General features: G+C 44.5%; 1 protein-coding gene across 4 annotated transcripts in view; it reads left to right on the forward strand.

The window, feature by feature from the left end:
• The window catches only part of LOC135207301 (protein downstream neighbor of son homolog), a 315,011-nt gene that overhangs the window by 227,354 nt on the left and 68,580 nt on the right, over window positions 1-19,077 (forward strand). For all 4 annotated transcript variants that reach the window (XM_064238975.1, XM_064238977.1, XM_064238976.1 and 1 more), the window contains one exon: window positions 9,010-9,188. In XM_064238975.1, coding sequence (XP_064095045.1) covers window positions 9,010-9,188 — 179 coding nt within the window. The remainder of the gene's footprint in view (window positions 1-9,009; window positions 9,189-19,077) is intronic.

A 19,077-nucleotide genomic window follows, 5' to 3' on the forward strand; every position in this document is an offset into this window, starting at 1 on the left:
GGCAGTTAAAGCATTTTTAGAGGGGATTTTTGCAATTCCACAGCAGGTTCTGGAACCTATTCCTGCTTAATTTTATCATAAAAAGTAATTTTTTTAATGGAATTAAGAGTTGTTTTACCCTTGCACACCTTGTTTCCTCAATGGTTGATATTGCTAAGATGACACTAGTTTCTTTTATTGCAAGTTCTGTTATGATAGCCAGCTGAAATGACAGAGATTTAGAAAATGAGTCCTTAGCCATTATCAGTTTATAAGAATGGGTGCTATTTACAGAAGTTCATATGCTGAATTCAGCACCCTCATTCAGTCTAGCCATTATGTTTTAATGTAATATATTAACTCAAAATTAGTTACTGTGGCAGTAGCGGACTCTGAAATGAGACATGTATATTTATACTGTGTTATTTAAACTGTACTTATTTCAAGAAAACAAGTAGTGTATTGTGTATCTAGTATTTAATTATGATTTTTGGTTTGGGACTGAATGTTGGAGTAAGTGCTCCCAAAAATTCTCATTATATATATATATATATATATATATATATATATATATATATATATATATATATATATATTTCTGGGCTCAGCTCGTGTCGCTGCGCGAAATATCCTTTAATCTATTATTTCTAGGGTAAATGTACTAACACATACCAGAGAATAAATAAAATAAAGAAAAAGGTCAGTATAACTGACTCGCTCACCCTCCAAGAGGGTGTCGGTATGAACACTAGGCGAGTGAGACCACTACCACGAGCCAAATGCCAATAGAAATCTCCCACTACAAAAACCCTCCATGAGGGGAGCCGACCCACAGAGTGAGCAGCTCGTACTACTACTACTCCATCCCATGCTGCCGACTGCTGCGCCTCTGGTGGCCATCCTTTTCAGTTTTAGCGCACACGAGTCACACGTGCCATTTTTTCTCTCTGTGTTTTTTGTTGCCCTTTCGTTGGATTTATCTATAATGGAGCGTGCAGCTATCGCAGCAGCTAAGTTAAGTACTCAGTATTTATGGTTAGTTGGTTTTTTCCGCCCTGAGACAGTATTTGCCGTTTTTAGGTATAAATACGAACTCTGGGTCGGAAGCATGGCAGCATGGTTCTGCCTCATGGTGGGTTCGTTCTTGGTCTCCCATACCTAGAACATCCCCTTATCTATGTACGCTCTATATTATTTATCCGCTTTACTTAGGGTACTGTCTACTCAGGTTTGTCATGCATGCATGTCTTTTACCTTAGGTAGGCTTCTTCTATCCAGACCCTAGTCCCGGCTCTTAGTATCGGCCTCTGACTAGCTTTGAGTGGTAGACTTGCCTTCGGGTTAGTCGTACACTCCTGGATTTTTTCTCCTACTATTTTGCCTTCTTTCTTTTATTTTATTTAATTATATTATGTATTTTGTGGTTAGGTTAGTTAGGTGTCTGGCTTAGCCTAGGTCCTGGCTCATTGAGCCTATACTACCGCTCATCAGTTCGGTGCTTCCCTATAGCTTCTCTCTGATCAGTTGGTTTTGGCCCAGTGGGCCTATATGCTACCGCTTTTCAGTTCAGTTGCTTCCCGATAGCATCTCTCTGATCAGTTGGTTTGTCCTAGGCTTAGTTGTCTTGTTTTGGTCTTACCGCCTCGTGGTCACTACGTGATCACGAGACAGCCAGACGCCTGCCCAGTCCCTTTCCCCCCTTCCCACTCTTCCATAGAGGCGGGGGGAGGGTGGGTCGGTCTGCCCATGCTCGCTCCACATACCCGAGCCTGCCTCCCTCTCTCCCCAGGTCGGAGGGGCTAGGGAGTCGGGACAGACCCAGATGACTCGACCTCTCCGGCTTCTCGGTCGGCCGGGTGGTAACGTGGTGGGGGGTACTGGCCTTTCCCCCCCTCCGTTGCTACCTTGTCGCTCCGTGCTAGCTCGAGCCTGTATGTCTTCTCGCTCTTTCCCACCTTACTAGGGCTCCTTTCTTGACCGGAGTCCTGGTATCCAGCGGAAAGATGTTAGTCCACCCAGTAGAGTGGACCGGAACATACAGTGGGTCCCTGCTAACCTTACCGTATTGCTGAGTTACTACACTCCGCTACGCACTGGACTTAGTCGGTTCGTTTGAGTTTTAGGTTTAAGTGTTATTAGATTAACTATAAGTTTATCTTAAGTACCTTAAACCATCCTCCCCTCCCTTACATGTCTTACCGGATCTCTCCGGGATTATAGCCTATTCAGGCGATTCAGGGAGGGGTTATGCCCAATTTTTGGCCGAGCTCCGGCATGCAACGGAGTCTTCTGTCCTTTAGCCTGTAAGTGTTATTCTTTAAGATACTCATGTGTCTTCCCACTTACAGGCCACCAACTGTGAGCATCCGGGATGCGCCGCCACACTTCAGGACCCATGTGGACATGAAGTTTGCCGGTCCCATGCTCCATGCGCGACTCCGCACGGGGACATCCAGGTCTGGTACCATGAGACGTGTACCATATACGATCTGGTGAGCCAGCTTTTAGACGGGGTAAGTATTCCATCTCCGGTAGCTGCTCCGCTTCTGTTTTAGTGCTTAAGTTTTCATCATTCACTTTAACTTAAGGCATCTAAGTTTAAGTTATACTTTAAGTTTTAGTTTTAAGTGATTCTTAAATCTAATCTACGCCCTCTCTTCCAGGCGCCGGCAGTGAGGGATACCGCACTGGCAACCCTGCGGGCCTGGGTCGGCGGTTTTGGGAAGAACGCCGCCAAGGGTATGCCCTAACATCCTAGAAAAAACGGGTTGGCAGGGTATTAATCTTCCCCGGAGGCAAGGCGACAGGATACGTCGACCCACAGTAGAGGCGGCCCCGACTATCGCCTTCATCCAACAACAGCTGGCTGCCTCATTAACTGACCAAGACCAGGATATCTCCACGGACGTCGCGACTTTAGATATTAATGTGGAACCTATGGTAGGTGTAGACGACCTGTTGGTCGAGGTAGGTGAGGTGGACACCCAAGGGTCACCCTTGGGCGTAACTGTTTTCTTCTACTCCTGCAACCTCTCCATCCTTCCAAGGCTTTACAGGTGATGAATTGTATACTCTCCTGACGCTTCGGTTAGACCTAAGGTCAAGGGTCAAGCAGTGAAATCCTTGACAAAGACGTCGTCGTCCGTCTAAGAAGACGCTTTCGGCTTCATCCTCCTCACGTAAGTCTCGGCGGCTGGGAATCCCCGGAAAAAAAAAAAAGGGCAAAAAAAAAAAGCAGACAGGTCTAAAGCTTCTAGCTCCGGCTCTAAGTCCTCGAGGAGTAAATCCTCCAGAGAGAGATCTCGCACTCCGGCAGAGGTCACCAGTTCCGCTACCCTTGGTTCCAATTCAGAGCCACCCCACCACCTCCGCAGCAGCTCCGGCTTTTGGACTCCAATGCTGGCCTGTTGCAACAGGTGGGCGACTGGTTGGGTCCCTAAACCAAAGAGTAGCATGGAACAAATGATCTCTCGGTTGTCGGATAGGATTACTTCCCAAGACTCCATTATAGCCGGACTGAGAGAAGCTCCTCTAGCCTCTCCTCCACTTTCCAATACAAGTGGAACTCAGCTTCTCCGTATGACTCGCTACCTCCGTTCTCGATGAACAACCCATGGAGAGTAGCGTCATACGCCCCCTTCCAAGACGGTCTCATTTCTATACCGGAATTTGGAACTCGAAGGATAGAGGACTTCGAGTTCTACCGGAAGACCTCCAGCCTCCGGTTCATAGGCTACGCAAGGCTCACAGCTTCAGCCATGGTTGCGGGATGATAGGGTACCAAACAAAGGAGACAGTCCTCTATTCACGAGACCAGGCTCAGAGATGGCTCCAGGTGTTAGAGGACATGGATTGTTCTAATACAAGATACAACCTTTTAAGAGTCCCTTTACCATTTTCACAATGGATGAGAGTACTCCGTCCCCGTTCCTGACAAAGATCGAGAGGTCTACCATCCCAGCGGCCCAGAAGGGGGAACCCATACCTCAATTAAAGGAAGCAGATCCCACATCTCCGTTACTCCCCTCAGCCGGAGAATTGTGGGAAGACTTGCCGAACACATCTCAGCTGGCAAAACTCAAACCGGACTGTGCTATGGAGCAGTTTGGTTGAAAAGCTACCCAGGCTCCCAGATAGCCTTATTCAGGCTGAGTTTGACGCGAAATCGCGATTAGCCAGATCAATTAAACTCTATGGCTATGACCGAGGTAGCAACCATAGCCTATGGCTCAGACCGCTTTTTAAGCTCATGACCAAATCCCCCTGATCAAACGGTACAGTCAGATATGTTTGAGTTTGCCACTGCTAGAACGAATTGTAGGAAGCATGTCCTACAAGAGGCAACCATTCGGCATGAGCCGAATAGGTTACTTTCGTCTAACATCTGGGGAGCAGATCTCTTCCCAGAAGCTATGGTGAAAGAAGTCCAGGCAGAGGCTACGAGGCTAAACCAGAGCCTTAAGGACCGTTGGGGCCTTACGGCTAAGAGGACGGCAAGACCTAACAGCTAAAGGTAAGGGACAGAGGAAACCCAGGCGTTTCCAACCTTACCAGAAAAAGCAGCACGCTTTCCTCAGCAAGTTCCAGCGGTTGCCCTTAGTGCAAACAGCCCAACCTTCCACTTCTAAAGCTCAATCACAGCCAATTTATGTGATATCCCCTCAGCCTCAGCCCTCCCCACCTCTTACGCCATCTCTCCAGCTTACAATCAAGCCTTCGAGAGTCAAGCTTCACAGAAGTACGACCGCTCGGGTAAGGGAGGCAGAGGTAAGCGTTCCTTTCGTGGGAGAGGATCGGGAGGCCCCTTTAATAGGGGAAAGCACTTCAGAGGAGGCCGAGGCGGTTACCAGAACCAATGAAGAACTTCAGGTAGGAGGGAGGCTGTTTCACTTTCGCCACCGGTGGAACTTCAGCGAATGGGCTCAGAGCATAGTGTCAAAAGGCCTGGGTTGGAGCTGGTTGACGAACCCACCTCATCCAGACCTTTCCGTCAACTTCCTTCCAAGGAATTGACAGAGTAAGCGGAGGACCTCCTTCAGAAAGGAGCTATAGCGAGAGTCAGAGATTAAAATTTCAAGGTCGCTTGTTCAGCGTGCCAAAGAAAAGGCTCACAAAAAAGAAGGGTAATCTTAGACTTGTCCCGCTTAAACTTAGCCATCCGCTGCGACAAGTTCAAGATGCTCACGATCTCGCAGGTGCGGACCTTACTTCCCGTGGGGCCGTCACCACCTCTATCGATCTACAGACGCCTACTATCATATCCCTATTGCAAGACACTTCCGTCCGTATCTGGGTTTCAAGATAGGAGACCAGACATTCTCCTTCAAGGTAGTTCCCTTCGGACTCAACGTGGCACCCAGGGTGTTCACGAAGCTAGCGGAAGTGGTAGTGCAACAACTCAGGTCACAAGGGATTATGGTAGTAGCGTATCTCGACGATTGGTTGATCTGGGCTTCAACAGTCGAGGAATGCAACAGAGCTACACTGAAAGTTATTCAGTTCCTGGAATATCTAGGCTTCAAGATAAACAGGACCAAGTCAAGACTCACTCCAGAGTCAAACTTTCAGTGGCTGGGCATTCAATGGAATCTATCCTCCCATACTCTGTCGATTCCATCAGCCAAAAGGAAAGAAATAGCGAAGTCAGTCAAGCAATTTCTAAGTCACAAACTGGCGTCAAGGAGGATTCAGGAAAGGATCCTGGGTTCTCTCCAGTTTGCATCAGTGACAAACGTCTTAATGAAAGCCAAACTGAAAGACCTAACCAGAATCTGGCGCTCACGAGCAATGTGCAGGTCCAGGGACAAACTATCCTCAGTCCTCTGATTCTAAAGAATCGACTTCGGCCCGTGGGCGAAAGTCAAGAATTTGTCAGTGTCAGTACCTCTTCAGTTCCCCTCCACCAGGGATCACCATCCACACAGACGCGTCCTTAAGCGGTTGGGGAGGGTATTTCCCAGGTCAAAAGGTTCAAGGAAACTTGGTCACCTCAGTTCCGTCAGTTCCATATAAACGTACTGGAGGCAATGGCAGTGTTCTTGACTCTAAAAAGGTTGCGCACCAAAGTACTCCCACATAAAGCTAGTCCTGGACAGCGCAGTGGTAGTACATTGTATAAACAGAGGAGGCTCCAAGTCACGTCATCTAAATCATGTCATGGTAGCCATCTTCTCCCTGGCAGACAAGTTCAGTTGGCATCTCTCCTCTACCCACATAGCTGGAGTGAGAAAAAACGTCAATAGCAGACGCGCTATCCCGATCAGTGCCCCTAGAGTCGGAATGGTCACTGGACAACAGTTCGTTCCAATGGATCCTTCAAAAGAGTTCCAGGGCTACAGGTGGACCTCTTCGCATCTCAAGCGAACCACAAACTACCGTGTTATGTAGCCCCCAACTGGACCCTCTGGCCTATGCCACGGACGCCCTGGCTCTAGACTGGAACAACTGGAAGAAGATTTATGTCTTCCCTCCAGTGAATCTTCTCATGAAAGTTTTAAACAAACTCAGGACATTCAAGGGTCAAGTGGCTCTAGTAGCCCCAGACTGGCCGAAGAGCAATGTATCCCCTAATTCTGGAACTGGGCCTTCGCCCTCTTCGGATCCCCAACTCCCAGGCTCTCCCAGTCAGTACAAACGAAGACTGTGTTCGCTTCCTCAGGGATTCTCAAAACCCTAACTTTATGGACTTCATGAAGTTTGCGGCAAAAAGAAGATGCGAATATTGACCCTCAGAATATTCTCTTCTTGGAATCAGATAAAAGGGATTCAACTTTGAGACAGTATGATCGCTGCTGTCAAAAAGTTAGCAATCTTCCTGAGAGAATCAGATATTAGAATCATGACAGTTAATTCAGCTATATCCTTTTTCAGATCCCTATTGAAAAAGGTTTAGCAGCTAGCACGATTACGACAAACAAGTCAGCCTTGAAAAAGATATTTTTTTCAATTTGGGTTCAACATAGATTTGACGGATTCCTACTTCTCGTCTATTCCTAAGGCATGTGCTAGACTTCGACCTTCTGTAAGGCCGACGTCAGTTTCATGGTTCTTAAACGATGTTCTAAAACTGGCTTCAGAAAACCAATAATGACACATGCTCGTTTATAATGTTCTTAAGAAAAACCCTATTTTTATTAAGCTTAGCGTCGGAGCAAGAATTTCAGAACTGTCGGCTCTATCCAGAGACCGGATCATATTCAATTCCTTCCCACAGGGGAAGTCCTACTTTCTCCGGAACGTAGCTTTTAGCAAAGAATGAAGATCCTTTGATGAGGTGGGAACCTTGGAAGGTACTACCCTTCCACAAGATGTATCTCTTGCCCATGTTTCAACCTTACGAGCCTTTCTGTCCAGGACCTCCTCACCTCATCGGGTCCCCTCTTTAGGAGGGAAAAAAGGTGGAACTTTATCCATTAAAGGCATCAGGCAACAAATCCTGTACTTTATTAAGCAAGCCAATCCTGACTCTTTCCCGAAAGCACATGATGTCAGGGCAGTAGCCACCTCAATTAATTATTTCCAAACATATGAACTTCGATGAGTTGAAAAAGTATACCGGATGGAAATCGCCGACAGTGTTCAAACGTCATTACCTTAAGTCCTTGGAAGCTCTGAAATTTTCAGCAGTAGCAGCGGGTAACATAGTTTCCCCTGACTCTAGCTAATCTGTAGTAGAAGATTCAGTCCTCCTTTCTACCTGCCTCACCCAAACAGTTCGTCTATTCCTGCCTTGTTCATTTACATTCACGTTGTGTCTTAGCTTGCTTTATGATGTTGTAAGTGGGTGCCCCTTATTTTTTTGCTAGGGACACTCACAGATGATTATAGATATTGATCTCATGGATGTTATCCTATTTTTATGCTAGGGGATAACATCCTATTTTTGTAATGGTTACTTGGGTTTTTGTATATTAAGTCATATACATTTCCTTTATATATTATCATTGTTGATTGATTTGTTCATTAATTTTATTAATTGCTATAATATTTTGATACATGCCTTTACACAGTTACCATTTTGATACATGTAAGCCATTTACCTCTGTATATATGTAAATTACCTTATGTTAAGAAACATGATTAGAATTAAGTGTAATTTAAGCATATTTCTATTTTTATATCACTGTGTATATGTATCTTTTTAGCAATTAATATTCTTTTATAGTTATTTTATCTTTATTTGAGACCTATTCTGATTTATTTTGTTACTTTTGTTTACAATCTTGTGCTATTTCTCTGGTACGATTTCGCGCAGCGACACGAGCTGAGCCCAGAAAAGGGATTTTGGACGTAAGGAAAAATCTCTGGGCGATTGGCTCGTGTCGCCAGCGAAATCCCACCCTACCCATCCCTTCGCCCAAGATTGTCTGCTAACTTCAGGATGGCCACCAGAGGCGCAGCAGTCGGCAGCATGGGATGGAGTAGTAGTAGTACGAGCTGCTCACTCTGTGGGTCGGCTCCCCTCATGGAGGGTTTTTTGTAGTGGGAGATTTCTATTGGCATTTTGGCTCGTGGTAGTGGTCTCACTCGCCTAGTGTTCATACCGACACCCTCTTGGAGGGTGAGCGAGTCAGTTATACTGACCTTTTTCTTTATTTTATTTATTCTCTGGTATGTGTTAGTACATTTACCCTAGAAATAATAGATTAAAGGATATTTCGCTGGCGACACGAGCCAATCGCCCAGAAATAGATTTTTCCTTACGTCAAAATCCCTTATATATATAATGTAAATACGTGTATTTTATCTGTAGTAGTCTTATAAGTGTTCAACAGATGTGTAAGCTAATCAGAAATAAAAGTTATATCTCCAAGACAAATAAAAAAAGTTATGAAAGTTAGTATATACTTGCTTGGTATGTAACAATTTGAAGATAAAGTCTTTCAGTCTCAGGACTGCATCACTGATTTTAACTTAGTTTTATAGAGTCCTCCCTAACTTTTATGTGGGAACTAAAAGGTTATACATAGGTATGTATCTATTGCTAAATATTTAGAAATACAATTTACATACATTTAATTCTGCTTTCAGGTCAGAGAGTGTACGTTCCCTTCATCAGTTGCTGAGGGTTCGCCAGTGTCCATACTTTTACATGTGTGGACCAACATTCACTTGCTTGTTCCGAGCTGCTGGAGTTGCTGGGATTTCTCAAATGCATGCTCTAATCTCCCCTACAACCAGAGGTTTCAGAGAAGCAATGAAAAATGAAGGTTTGTTCTACGTTTAGTTCTCTGTTTCTTCATGCAGACTAAAGAAATTATAATTAGTCTAAGTGTTTGTTTAACAGACAAAACTAAGCATTAGTAATGATGTGCATATGCATATGGATAACTTGAGGAATTAGTGGGTTGGGAAGGACAGACCTTTAAATTATAAGGGATTTTTATGAAAAAAATTTAGTTAAAAAAAATTTAGATTTGTTCACCATCAACCTGTAAAAATTTAGATTTGTTTACCATCAACCCATTACTTATAATTAGCCTGAATCATATTTTAAGTGAGAAGGACTGAACCTCTAAAAGCCACAAGATAACTGATTGGGACATTAGAATCTATTAGTGAGATTCATTTATTGACAAAGAAAACAAACCTTAAGTTCTGACAAACCTAAAGTTCTGAGAGATCAGAGAGTTGCATGTGTAAGGCAGAAGCCATGCTAATCACTAAATGTAAAAAGTTCATTGTTTGTAAACTCAGTCAGGTACCTCTGGAAAAGACTTGGCACATAGCTTTTATGTAACCTGTACAGGCTGGGCATGATCATGTGAGTTATAATAATAGTTCTGGACATATGATCTAGCTCTGGACGTTTGATCTGGCGCACCTGAGGTGAGAATCTTTATTTTGCACTACACAGTTTGAACAAATTTTGTGGGAAAATGTTCAAGTCACTTGAACTGGCCATAAATGACTTATGGCATCTAATGGCAACACTAGCACCTCAGTACAGGTTAGAGGAAGATCGGTGTGACATGAGAATGTATGGGTGTGATGGTAATTGCTTCATAGCAAAAGAAGTTAAAGGAAAGGAGAACGCATTTTCGAGAAGTTCGGCAGTAAGGAGGCTTTCGCGCCCGTGTTGGAAGCGCCTATCTTCGTGGTGGTTCTGGAATCGTCGGGCGTGTTGTGGAGCGCAAAAACGCGCCGATGTTACGTGAGAAACGCAGCGATTTCTGATGCAATACCTCATCTAGATTCATCTAATAATGTCTAGAAACCTCGGGAGTCTGTGACGCTCGCCGTAGGCTCCGCCCCCAGGATGCCGTATAAATACGACGGGAGGAAGTAGCAGCGAGAAGGAGGAGAATTAGAGAGTGATCGTAGAAGAGAGATCGTAAAAGAGAGAGATCACCAGTTAGTCACAGAGCCATAGATCAGATTATCAGTGAGAGATCAGCAGCAGTGATCGCCAGAGAGAAACTAGAGACAAAGGAACCAACGAAGTATCATCAAAAGAAGAGTTGTTCGAGTGTTGGTTGGATATTGGTCTAGTCGTCTTCCGGTGCGGATGGCCGAGTTGTCTCTACGTTGAGCAGACTTCGGAGAAGGAAAGGGGGGAGTTCCTGCCTTAAGAATAGACTAGTTTCTGCAATACGGAGTCAAGGGGACGTCTGCAATTGCCGCCCTCCTTTAGTGAAGCCACCGCTACGAGTCACTGAACCGTCCTGCAAGTATTTGAATTACCTCACAGTTTCCCCGAGTTCATGCAGAGTAAGATTCTATCTTTGTATGTAAATAGGAGATACCATTCTGCATTTACCTTTGTTAGTAAGCTTGTAAATAAACCTTTGTTGTGTTAGTGTTTCTTTCTATATTCGTATCCCCAGTTTCAGCTGTTTGTGTTGATATATTTTTTTTATTATTATTTCATATCGAACCTGAAGCGGACCTCCCTCAGAGGCCATAACATTGTGTCGACCCTTTCCAGGATATTTCGACACCGTAACATTGTCTCTTGAGATCTCCAGATCCGTAACAATGGGGAATGTACTTCACTTCCACATCCCAGGAATTCCTGTATATATTTACTCATAAATATACTCAGGGATTACTAATTGTTTTATTTCTTACCTTTTATGATAGTATTACAGCTATAATTGTAATATGCAAAGTAAATTTCAAAGGAATATTAGAAAAAACACATATAAGTCACTAAAAGGTACTGCATCATCACATCTTTGTACATCAGCTGATTCTCAGAACATAAACATTACTAATGTTGGGATGATTAATTCATATTACATATACATATTATGATGATAACAGATCAGTAGAACACTGTACAGTACAAATGGATTCTGTAAGAGAAATAACATTTTATTGATAGTTTGCTTGTTACATTAATATTTGAAAATTAGTAAATCATTTCAACGTACCTACAGGAGAATATTTTATCAGTGTTGATTGCATTAATATGTTATTTTTTCGTAATGGATATTTAAATATTTAAGTACTCCTGTAGAGTATAGTATGTAACTCTACTTGTAAATTTCTGAGTGTTTCCTTATTTGACAATAGAACAGGCCAGCTTTAATACTGAATGAGAGGAAATGGTTGTGTTTGAATGTTGGGGGAGGGGGGGGACTTGAGTTTAGCTTTCACACATAGCTGTAAGCCATATATTTTTAAGAATAATGTTGTAAGATGATTTTGAGATTATAGTAAACTGTTTTAAGATGATAGTTTAAGGTATATTTGGTGTTTGAATTATTGAAATAGGCAATACAAGTGTTTTTAGAGGTGGTCTTTGTTGTTTGAACTATTAAAGCGGCCAGTTATTAGCATTTTAACCCTTAATCGACGGATTGATCCTCGGGAGTAGTAATAACCGGTTTGAGGTGGCGGGTGGATTGATCCTGTAGTTAAACAGTATTACGCGCCATCAATTGCGAAAGAATCGGGCGGGAAAGAGGCGCCAATACTAGGCCTGGGCAAGAATCACTAATTTTGGACTCAACAAAATCCACTCTTGGAGAGGGTGGACGCACAAAAATCAACTCTGGAGTCGACTCCCTGGGTGCAGCGGCACACAAGACAAACAAACAAGGGATGGGGGTTTCGGGGAGGTCATGGAGGAAAGAAATATCTCCAGGTCACTCAGGGTGATATCAATATAGCATTCCCTCAGCCCTCGGGCACTTCCCAAGCCGTTTAAGAGAGACATAGGCCCGCATTCCAAGATAATTACATGCAGGTGTTCTCTGTCCAACCAAACAAGACCATAAAGTCAATCTAAAATTGAGTGGTAGGGAGGATTTAAAACAGATTAATGTAGCATTGGCTGTTTTCATATGGGAGAACATTGCTTTAGGCTGTCTGCCTTATCTGGGCCATCTATGACTTTTAGTTTTAGCAGTTTGTCTCATGTAGCCTATTCCTTTCTTTTTTGTTCATTATAAATGCTATACTTATTTCCTTCTTTTGTATTTGTCGTATTAACTTATGATCAATTAGTCTGCTATATGTTTCAAAGATTGTAAGTTTAATTTCATTTACAATTGTTTACACTCATTTTATTGACCTTAGAATTTCTCTTTATTAATCCATTTCATTTTACCCTCCCTTGTTTTTTTTACTATCCTTTCTTTTATATGTCCTCCTTCCTATAAACACTGAATGTCATTGACTGATCCCTAAGCACAAGCGGTCAGCAAGCTGACCCCAGGTTGGTGATCTTGATGAATGAGTCATGATGTCTTTTTGTAAATTTGCTTGTAAATATACCTAGGGGTTGCTGTTGTTTTTTGTTATTGTCTTTTATGATAGTATGTTGGTTGTAAATGTAATTTTACAAAGAAACTTGCAAAGAAATATTAGAAAAAATATATAAAAGTAAAATAAAAAAGTTACTGAATCTTTGTTCTTGGTAAATTTCCGTAAATGTTTTTCAACAAATATACTAAGAATTTGTTACTGCTTTTATTTCTTATCTGTTTTGATATTGTGTGAAATATCAATAATTTTATTAGAAGAACATACAGTGGTACCTCGAGGTACGAAAGGCTCAACTTACGAAAAACTCGAGATACGAAAGCCAACACGAAAAATTTAACGGCTCTACATACAAAAAGTTTTCAAGATGCGAAAGGTTTCTGAAAGTCCCCCGAACCACCGATAATAATTTTGAAACTCGCGCGCCACCATCTTAGTAGACTCGCCACCATACTCCTGCTCTCCCATTGGTTCCTGATGCTAGTCACCGCCTTGAGATCCTTCTCTCCTATTGGCCAGCGTCCCTCCCATCATGCATCTATGTACGTGGTGGCGTGGATCGGCCACTCGGTACCAGCATCGTTATAGTACACACGCGGTATTCGTTTCGGGATCGTTAATTGTTTCTGAATCTACCAGTCAGAGTTGACATTGTGATGGTGTTTGTGTCATGTGTATTTAAAAAAAAAAATTCTCATATCTTTTCACAGAAAATGGAAAAAGAAGAGCGCCTCTTGAGTGACGATATATATATGATTGACCAAGATCTCTCTCTCGTGGGATAAGTGACCAAGATCTCTCACATGGGGTAAGTGATCAAGGTCTCTCTCATGGGATAACTGGAAACTTTTCAAGGTTGGTAGAATCTCCACTCCCTGCTGAACAGAGGGTGTTGACCAATCATTTACAACATGCATACCAGTATAATCAAGGCACTTCAGTTTATGTTGAAGGTCAGCAGCCAAACATTCAGTACCCAAATTAGTTGCAGAGAGAGCATTTGGTTGAACAGGGTTTTGATGGACACCAGGGCCAACAGAGTCATGAGATGCAACAATTAGTAGATAATTATCAAGACAGGCAGCTGTTAATGAACACTACGCGTTTATAGAAAAAAAAGACACCCTGAAAAGGCTCACACAGGTCGTAATTGCCCTTTGGGCGCAGTTTTCGATTGAACGTTTGCCTGAGTCGTTTCAGGAACATTGTGAAAAGTATGCAGAAGCAATCTTCCTTGGATCTTTATATTTTAAAGAGGCCTTCAGCATTAGCAGGAGTAAGCAAAAAGGAAGAACCAAGTGATAAAAAACAGAAAGTTGAAAGCAAAAAGGAAGAACCAAGTGATAAAAAACAGAAAGTTGAAAGTGGCGATGAAGTTGAAATTCTGTGATGAAAAAAAAAACCTACGTAAAGTAATAAAAGAAAGTGAAAAAAAAAAATTAGAAATCAAAAAAAGAATTTTTTTTTTTTTAATTTTAGTTTTTTGTAAAGTTAAGTGTTACAGTTTTGTTAATGTGTTTTGTAAATTTTAGTTTAGTTTTCCTTAAATTTTTTTATGTGTTTCGTAAAGTTAAGTGTACGTACGTACGTACGTATCTGCCGTTTGTCCTCCTCCTCCTCTGCCGCCACTTTCGGAGATAGCCTCACTCGAAAGGTAAGCTTCCACATTTTACGTACAGTATTTCTTGTATACCATGTACACTAATACACTTTATTTACAGGTTATTTTGCATTTTGTTATTAATTTAGATATTGAATGGTCCAAATTGTTGTAGTATTTCATTGTTTATAGGTCAATTTAGCTTTATTATGAAATTTACTGGGGTGTTTTTGGAGGGCTTGGAACGGATTAGCCATTTTACATGTAAAATGTGGTCCAAGATACGAAAACCTCATGATACGAAAGGCGCCTCGGAACGGATTAATTTCGTATCTCGAGGTACTGCTGTATATAAGTTGGTATAATTTACGATTGTCTTGTAAAAGAGGCGCCACAAGGGGTTGTGAATAGTTATTTTCAACTTCTTGTGGAAGGTAGGGAAATTTTCTGGGCTCAGTTCGTGTCGCTGCGCGAAATAATCCTTTAGTTCATTATTTCTTAGGTAAATGATCTAACAAATACCAGAGAATAAACAAAATAAGGAAGAGGTCAGTATAACTGACTCGCTCACCCAAAATAAAAGAAGGGTTTGTCGGTATGTTTGGTCAAATAGGGCGAGTGAGACCACTACCCACGAACTTCTTGCATTTAGAAATTTCCCACAACAATCTCCCTCAAGGAGAGAGCCGACCCACAGAACGGGGCGGCAACTACTACTACTGCAACCCACGCCAAGCCGACTGCCGCGCCTCTGGTGGCCATCCTTTATGTTAGCAGGCCAAGAGACCCACGCGTTTCTTTTGCTCTTGTTTTTTGTGCTTTGTTTACGTGATTTTTCGCCACCATGGAACGTTTGGCTATTGCAGCGGCTAAGTTAAGTAGTATTCCGAAAGGTTCCGATTTAGTTTTGTTCCTTCCTCGAGCCTGTATTTGCCGTCTTTTAGGTATAAATACAGGTTCCCGGTCGGGAGCATGGCGGCATTGTTCTGCCTCATGGCGGTTTGGTTCTCGGTCTCCCATACCTGGAACCTTTCCCCTTACTTTTAACGTGCGTCTCTAGTCCTTTTTATTATGATATTGTTAGGGGATTTAGCCTGCCTTGGTTTTAGGTCATGCATGCATGTCTCTCTACCTTACGTAGGCATTCAGTTTTTTCTGATCCAGACCCTAGCCATCGCTCTTCGTATCGGCCCAGGCTAGCTTTGAGTGGTAGACTTTCTTTCGGGTTAGTCGTACACTCATGGATATTTTCTCTTACTATGTTTTATTTTCCCCTACTTTTGTTTTATTTATTGTGTTTTGATTAGCCTAGGGCGTCTGGTCTGTTCGCTTAGCCTAGGTATCAGTGGTCCCATGGTCCTCTTTTCAGTTTTGTTGCATCCTTATTGTCAGTTTTGTTGCATCACGTTTGTTGCACCTTTCTGATCAGTTTGGTTGCATTAGCCTAGGCTACCGATTTTGTCGTTTGTGTTGTGTTATCGTACCTTGGTCATCCTATGATCGCGGTACAGCCAGACGCCCGTCCCAGTCACCTTTCCCTCCCCCCGCTCTCACCATAGAGTAGGGGGGAGGGAGGTTTGTCCTTGCTCGCTCCATCCGGGCCTGACTCCCTCTCTCCCTACGTGGAGGGAGTAGGGGAGTCTGGACAGACACTTGGCTGGGAGTGACCTTGTCTCCCTGATTCGGTAGTGCTTCGCTGTGACGGAGTCGGGGGGTTGGCCTCCCCCCGCCTTTGTTGCTCCGGCGCTCCGCTGTATGCTCGAGTACTGTTTTCGCCCCTCCTCGCGATGACGGATCTCTGTTCTCTTTCCTGGAGCCCCATCGATTACGGGGGGGAGGTACGGTTGCCCCGCCTGCCGGCGGAGTGTATGCGTTTCAGTTGGTCACTTTTGCTCTTTACACCGTACGGTCTCTCCGGCGTAGCCGGCGGAGTCGGACAGCGCCGCAATTCGGAGTCGTTCTCCGGATTTACTTTTACTGTTTTATGCTTAAGTTAATTATAAGTTATTTATAAGTTATCTTAAGCCGGGTCCCTCCCCTGCCTTACTGTTTTCATTCTCCGGCCTACACCGGAGTCCTCATTTTATTCCTATTTTGGCGATAGGGGAGGGGTTATGCCCAAAAATTTATCATTCTCCGGCATGCAACAGAGTACTAGAGTAGCCCTGTGAGTGTTATATCGATACTCATGTATCCTTCCACGTACAGACTACCAAGTGTTAGCACCCGGGGTGCAACGCTGTTCTCCAGGATCCCTGCGGGCATGAGGTCTGCAGGTCTCATGCTCCGTGTGCGACTCCTCACGGGAATTTGCAGGTCTGGTTCCATGAGACGTGTACGATCTGCTACGATCTCGTGAGTCAGTTTTTGGACGGGGTGAGTATTTTCCATCAGTATATACATACGATATAAATTCTGAAATATGTTTTAAGCTTAAGTTCTGAAATATGTTTTAAGCTTAAGTTCCCCATAATATTATGGAATATATGCTGACACTGTCTAGTCTTAAGCTTATTCTATTCTAAGGTTGAACCTCAACTTTAGCCTAAAATCTAACAGACACCCTCTCTTCCAGGCTGCCGTGGTTAGAGAGACTGCTCTGGCAACCTTGAGGGCTTGGGTCGGCGGCTTCGGGAAGAACGCCGCCAAGGGACAGCCCTACATCCTAGAGAAGAGGATGGCTGTCCTGCTGTTCCCCGGCGGCAAGTCGACAGGGTATGTCGACCCCGCGGAGGCAGCCCCGACGATGACGGCGATCCAGCGGCAGGTCGCCGCGTGTATGAAGGAACCAGGCCAGGATATCTCGGCGGAGGTCGCCACTTTAGATTTAAATGTAGAGCCTATGGTAGGTGTAGATGATCTGTTGGTCGAGGTAGGTACGTTGGACGCTCAAGGGCTTCCCTTGGGCGCCACTGGATCTTCTTCTCCTGCTTCCTTCCAGGGCTTTACGGGAGCGGAGCTCTCGTATACTACGCCCAGCGCTTCTGTGGTTCCCAAAGTGAAGGGTCACAGAGCGCAGAAAACCCTGACTAAGACGTCGTCGTCTAAAAAGACTTCTTCGGCGTCGTCCTCTCGTAAGTCTTCAGCTTCTAATACCCGGCGGAGTCAGTGGTTTCTCCTTCCCCTTCGGTACCTCTGGTGAGTTACCCATCCACGTCGACATCTGCTCCTAGCTTCGATCCCAACGCTTTCTCCGTCGGGATGATGCAGCAGATGGGAGACTTGGTAGGGTCTCTGAGGACAAGTATGGAGCAGATGTTCTCCCAATTGTCGGACAGGATTGCCACTCAGGAAAATCTTATGTCTGGCTTCAATCAGGCCCCTCAAGCTGCCTCCCCGGCACCTGGCGTAGGCCTGCTCCAGCTCCCTCCTCATGATTCTCTCCCTCCATTCTCCATGAACAACCCTTGGAGAGTAGCTTCCTACGCTCCTTTCCAGGACGGGTTCATTTCCATCCCGGAGTGTGGTACTCGAAGGATTGAAGACTTCGAGTTTTACCCAGAGAATCTTCAACCTCCGTTCATTGGCTACGCCAGGCTGACGGAGGCTGCTATGAACAAGGAGGATAAGGTTCCTAGGGAGACAGTGCTGTACTCCAGGGACCAGGCTCAGAGAGAGTGGCTCCGGTGTCTGGATGAAATGGACTGCTCCAACACCAGAATCCAGGCATTTAAGAGTCCTTTCACCATCTTTACGATGGAGGAAGAGACTCCTCTTCCTTTCCTGACTAAGATCGCCAGCGTTACCCTCCCGGCTGGCTTAAAGGGAGAGCCCTTGCCACAGTTGAGGGAAGCAGACCCCACATCATCCTTCACAAATCTCCAAGCTCCCTTCGCTTGGAGATTTGTGGGAAGACCTGCCGAATACTTTTTCGGTAGGCAAGCTTAAGCTGGACTGTGCGATGGATCAGTTCGGCGAGAAGCTTCCAAGACTCCCCGATAGCCTCATTCAGTCCGAGTTTGAGGCTAAAACTAGACTGGCCAGGTCTATCAACACCATGGCAATGACTGAGGTAGCGGCCATATCTTACGCTTCGGAGCCGCTTTTCAAGCTGTTGACCAAATCACAGACTTGTACAGTCCAATCGGACTTGTACGAGTTTGTGGTTGCGAGGGTCAACTGCCGTAAGCATGTCCTCCAGGAAGCAACTATTCGGCATGAGCCGAATAAGTTGCTCTCCTCTAACATCGGGGGGGCAGACCTCTTCCCAGAAGCGATGGTTAGAGAGGTTCAAAGCGAGGCGACGAGGCTCAATCAAAGCCTCAAAGACCGTTGGGGCCTCTTCGCTAAGATATGTCAAGACCCTTCATCTACAGGCAAGAAACTAAAAAAGACCAAACGGTTTCAGCCTTACCAGAAGAAGCCTCAGCACTTCAGTCAGGCTGTGTCTGCGGTGCCGGTCGTTCAGCCAGGGCAGCCTTCCACGTCGAAGGCCCAGGCTCAGCCCATCTATTTGATTTCCCCACAAGCTCAGCCTTCCACGTCCTACGCTGTCTCCCCGGCATTTAACCAGGTGTTCAAAGGCCAGGCCTTCCAACACTTCGACCGGTTCGCCAGGGGAGGTAGAGCTAGAGGATCCTTTCGTCAGAGAGGATCAGGAAGGTCGCTTAACAGGGGAAAGCACTTCCGTGGAGGCCGCGGAGGTCACTCGACTCAGCAGCAGTGAGATCTCCAAGGTAGGAGGGAACTGTTTCTCTTCCGGCATCGGTGGGGATTCAGCAAATGGGAACAAGGTATTGTGTTGAAAGGCCTGGGTTGGAGTTGGATCGGAGGCCCCCCTCCACCCA

Source organism: Macrobrachium nipponense, chromosome 32, assembly GCF_015104395.2.
Source record: "Macrobrachium nipponense isolate FS-2020 chromosome 32, ASM1510439v2, whole genome shotgun sequence".
Lineage (NCBI taxonomy): Eukaryota > Metazoa > Arthropoda > Malacostraca > Decapoda > Palaemonidae > Macrobrachium > Macrobrachium nipponense.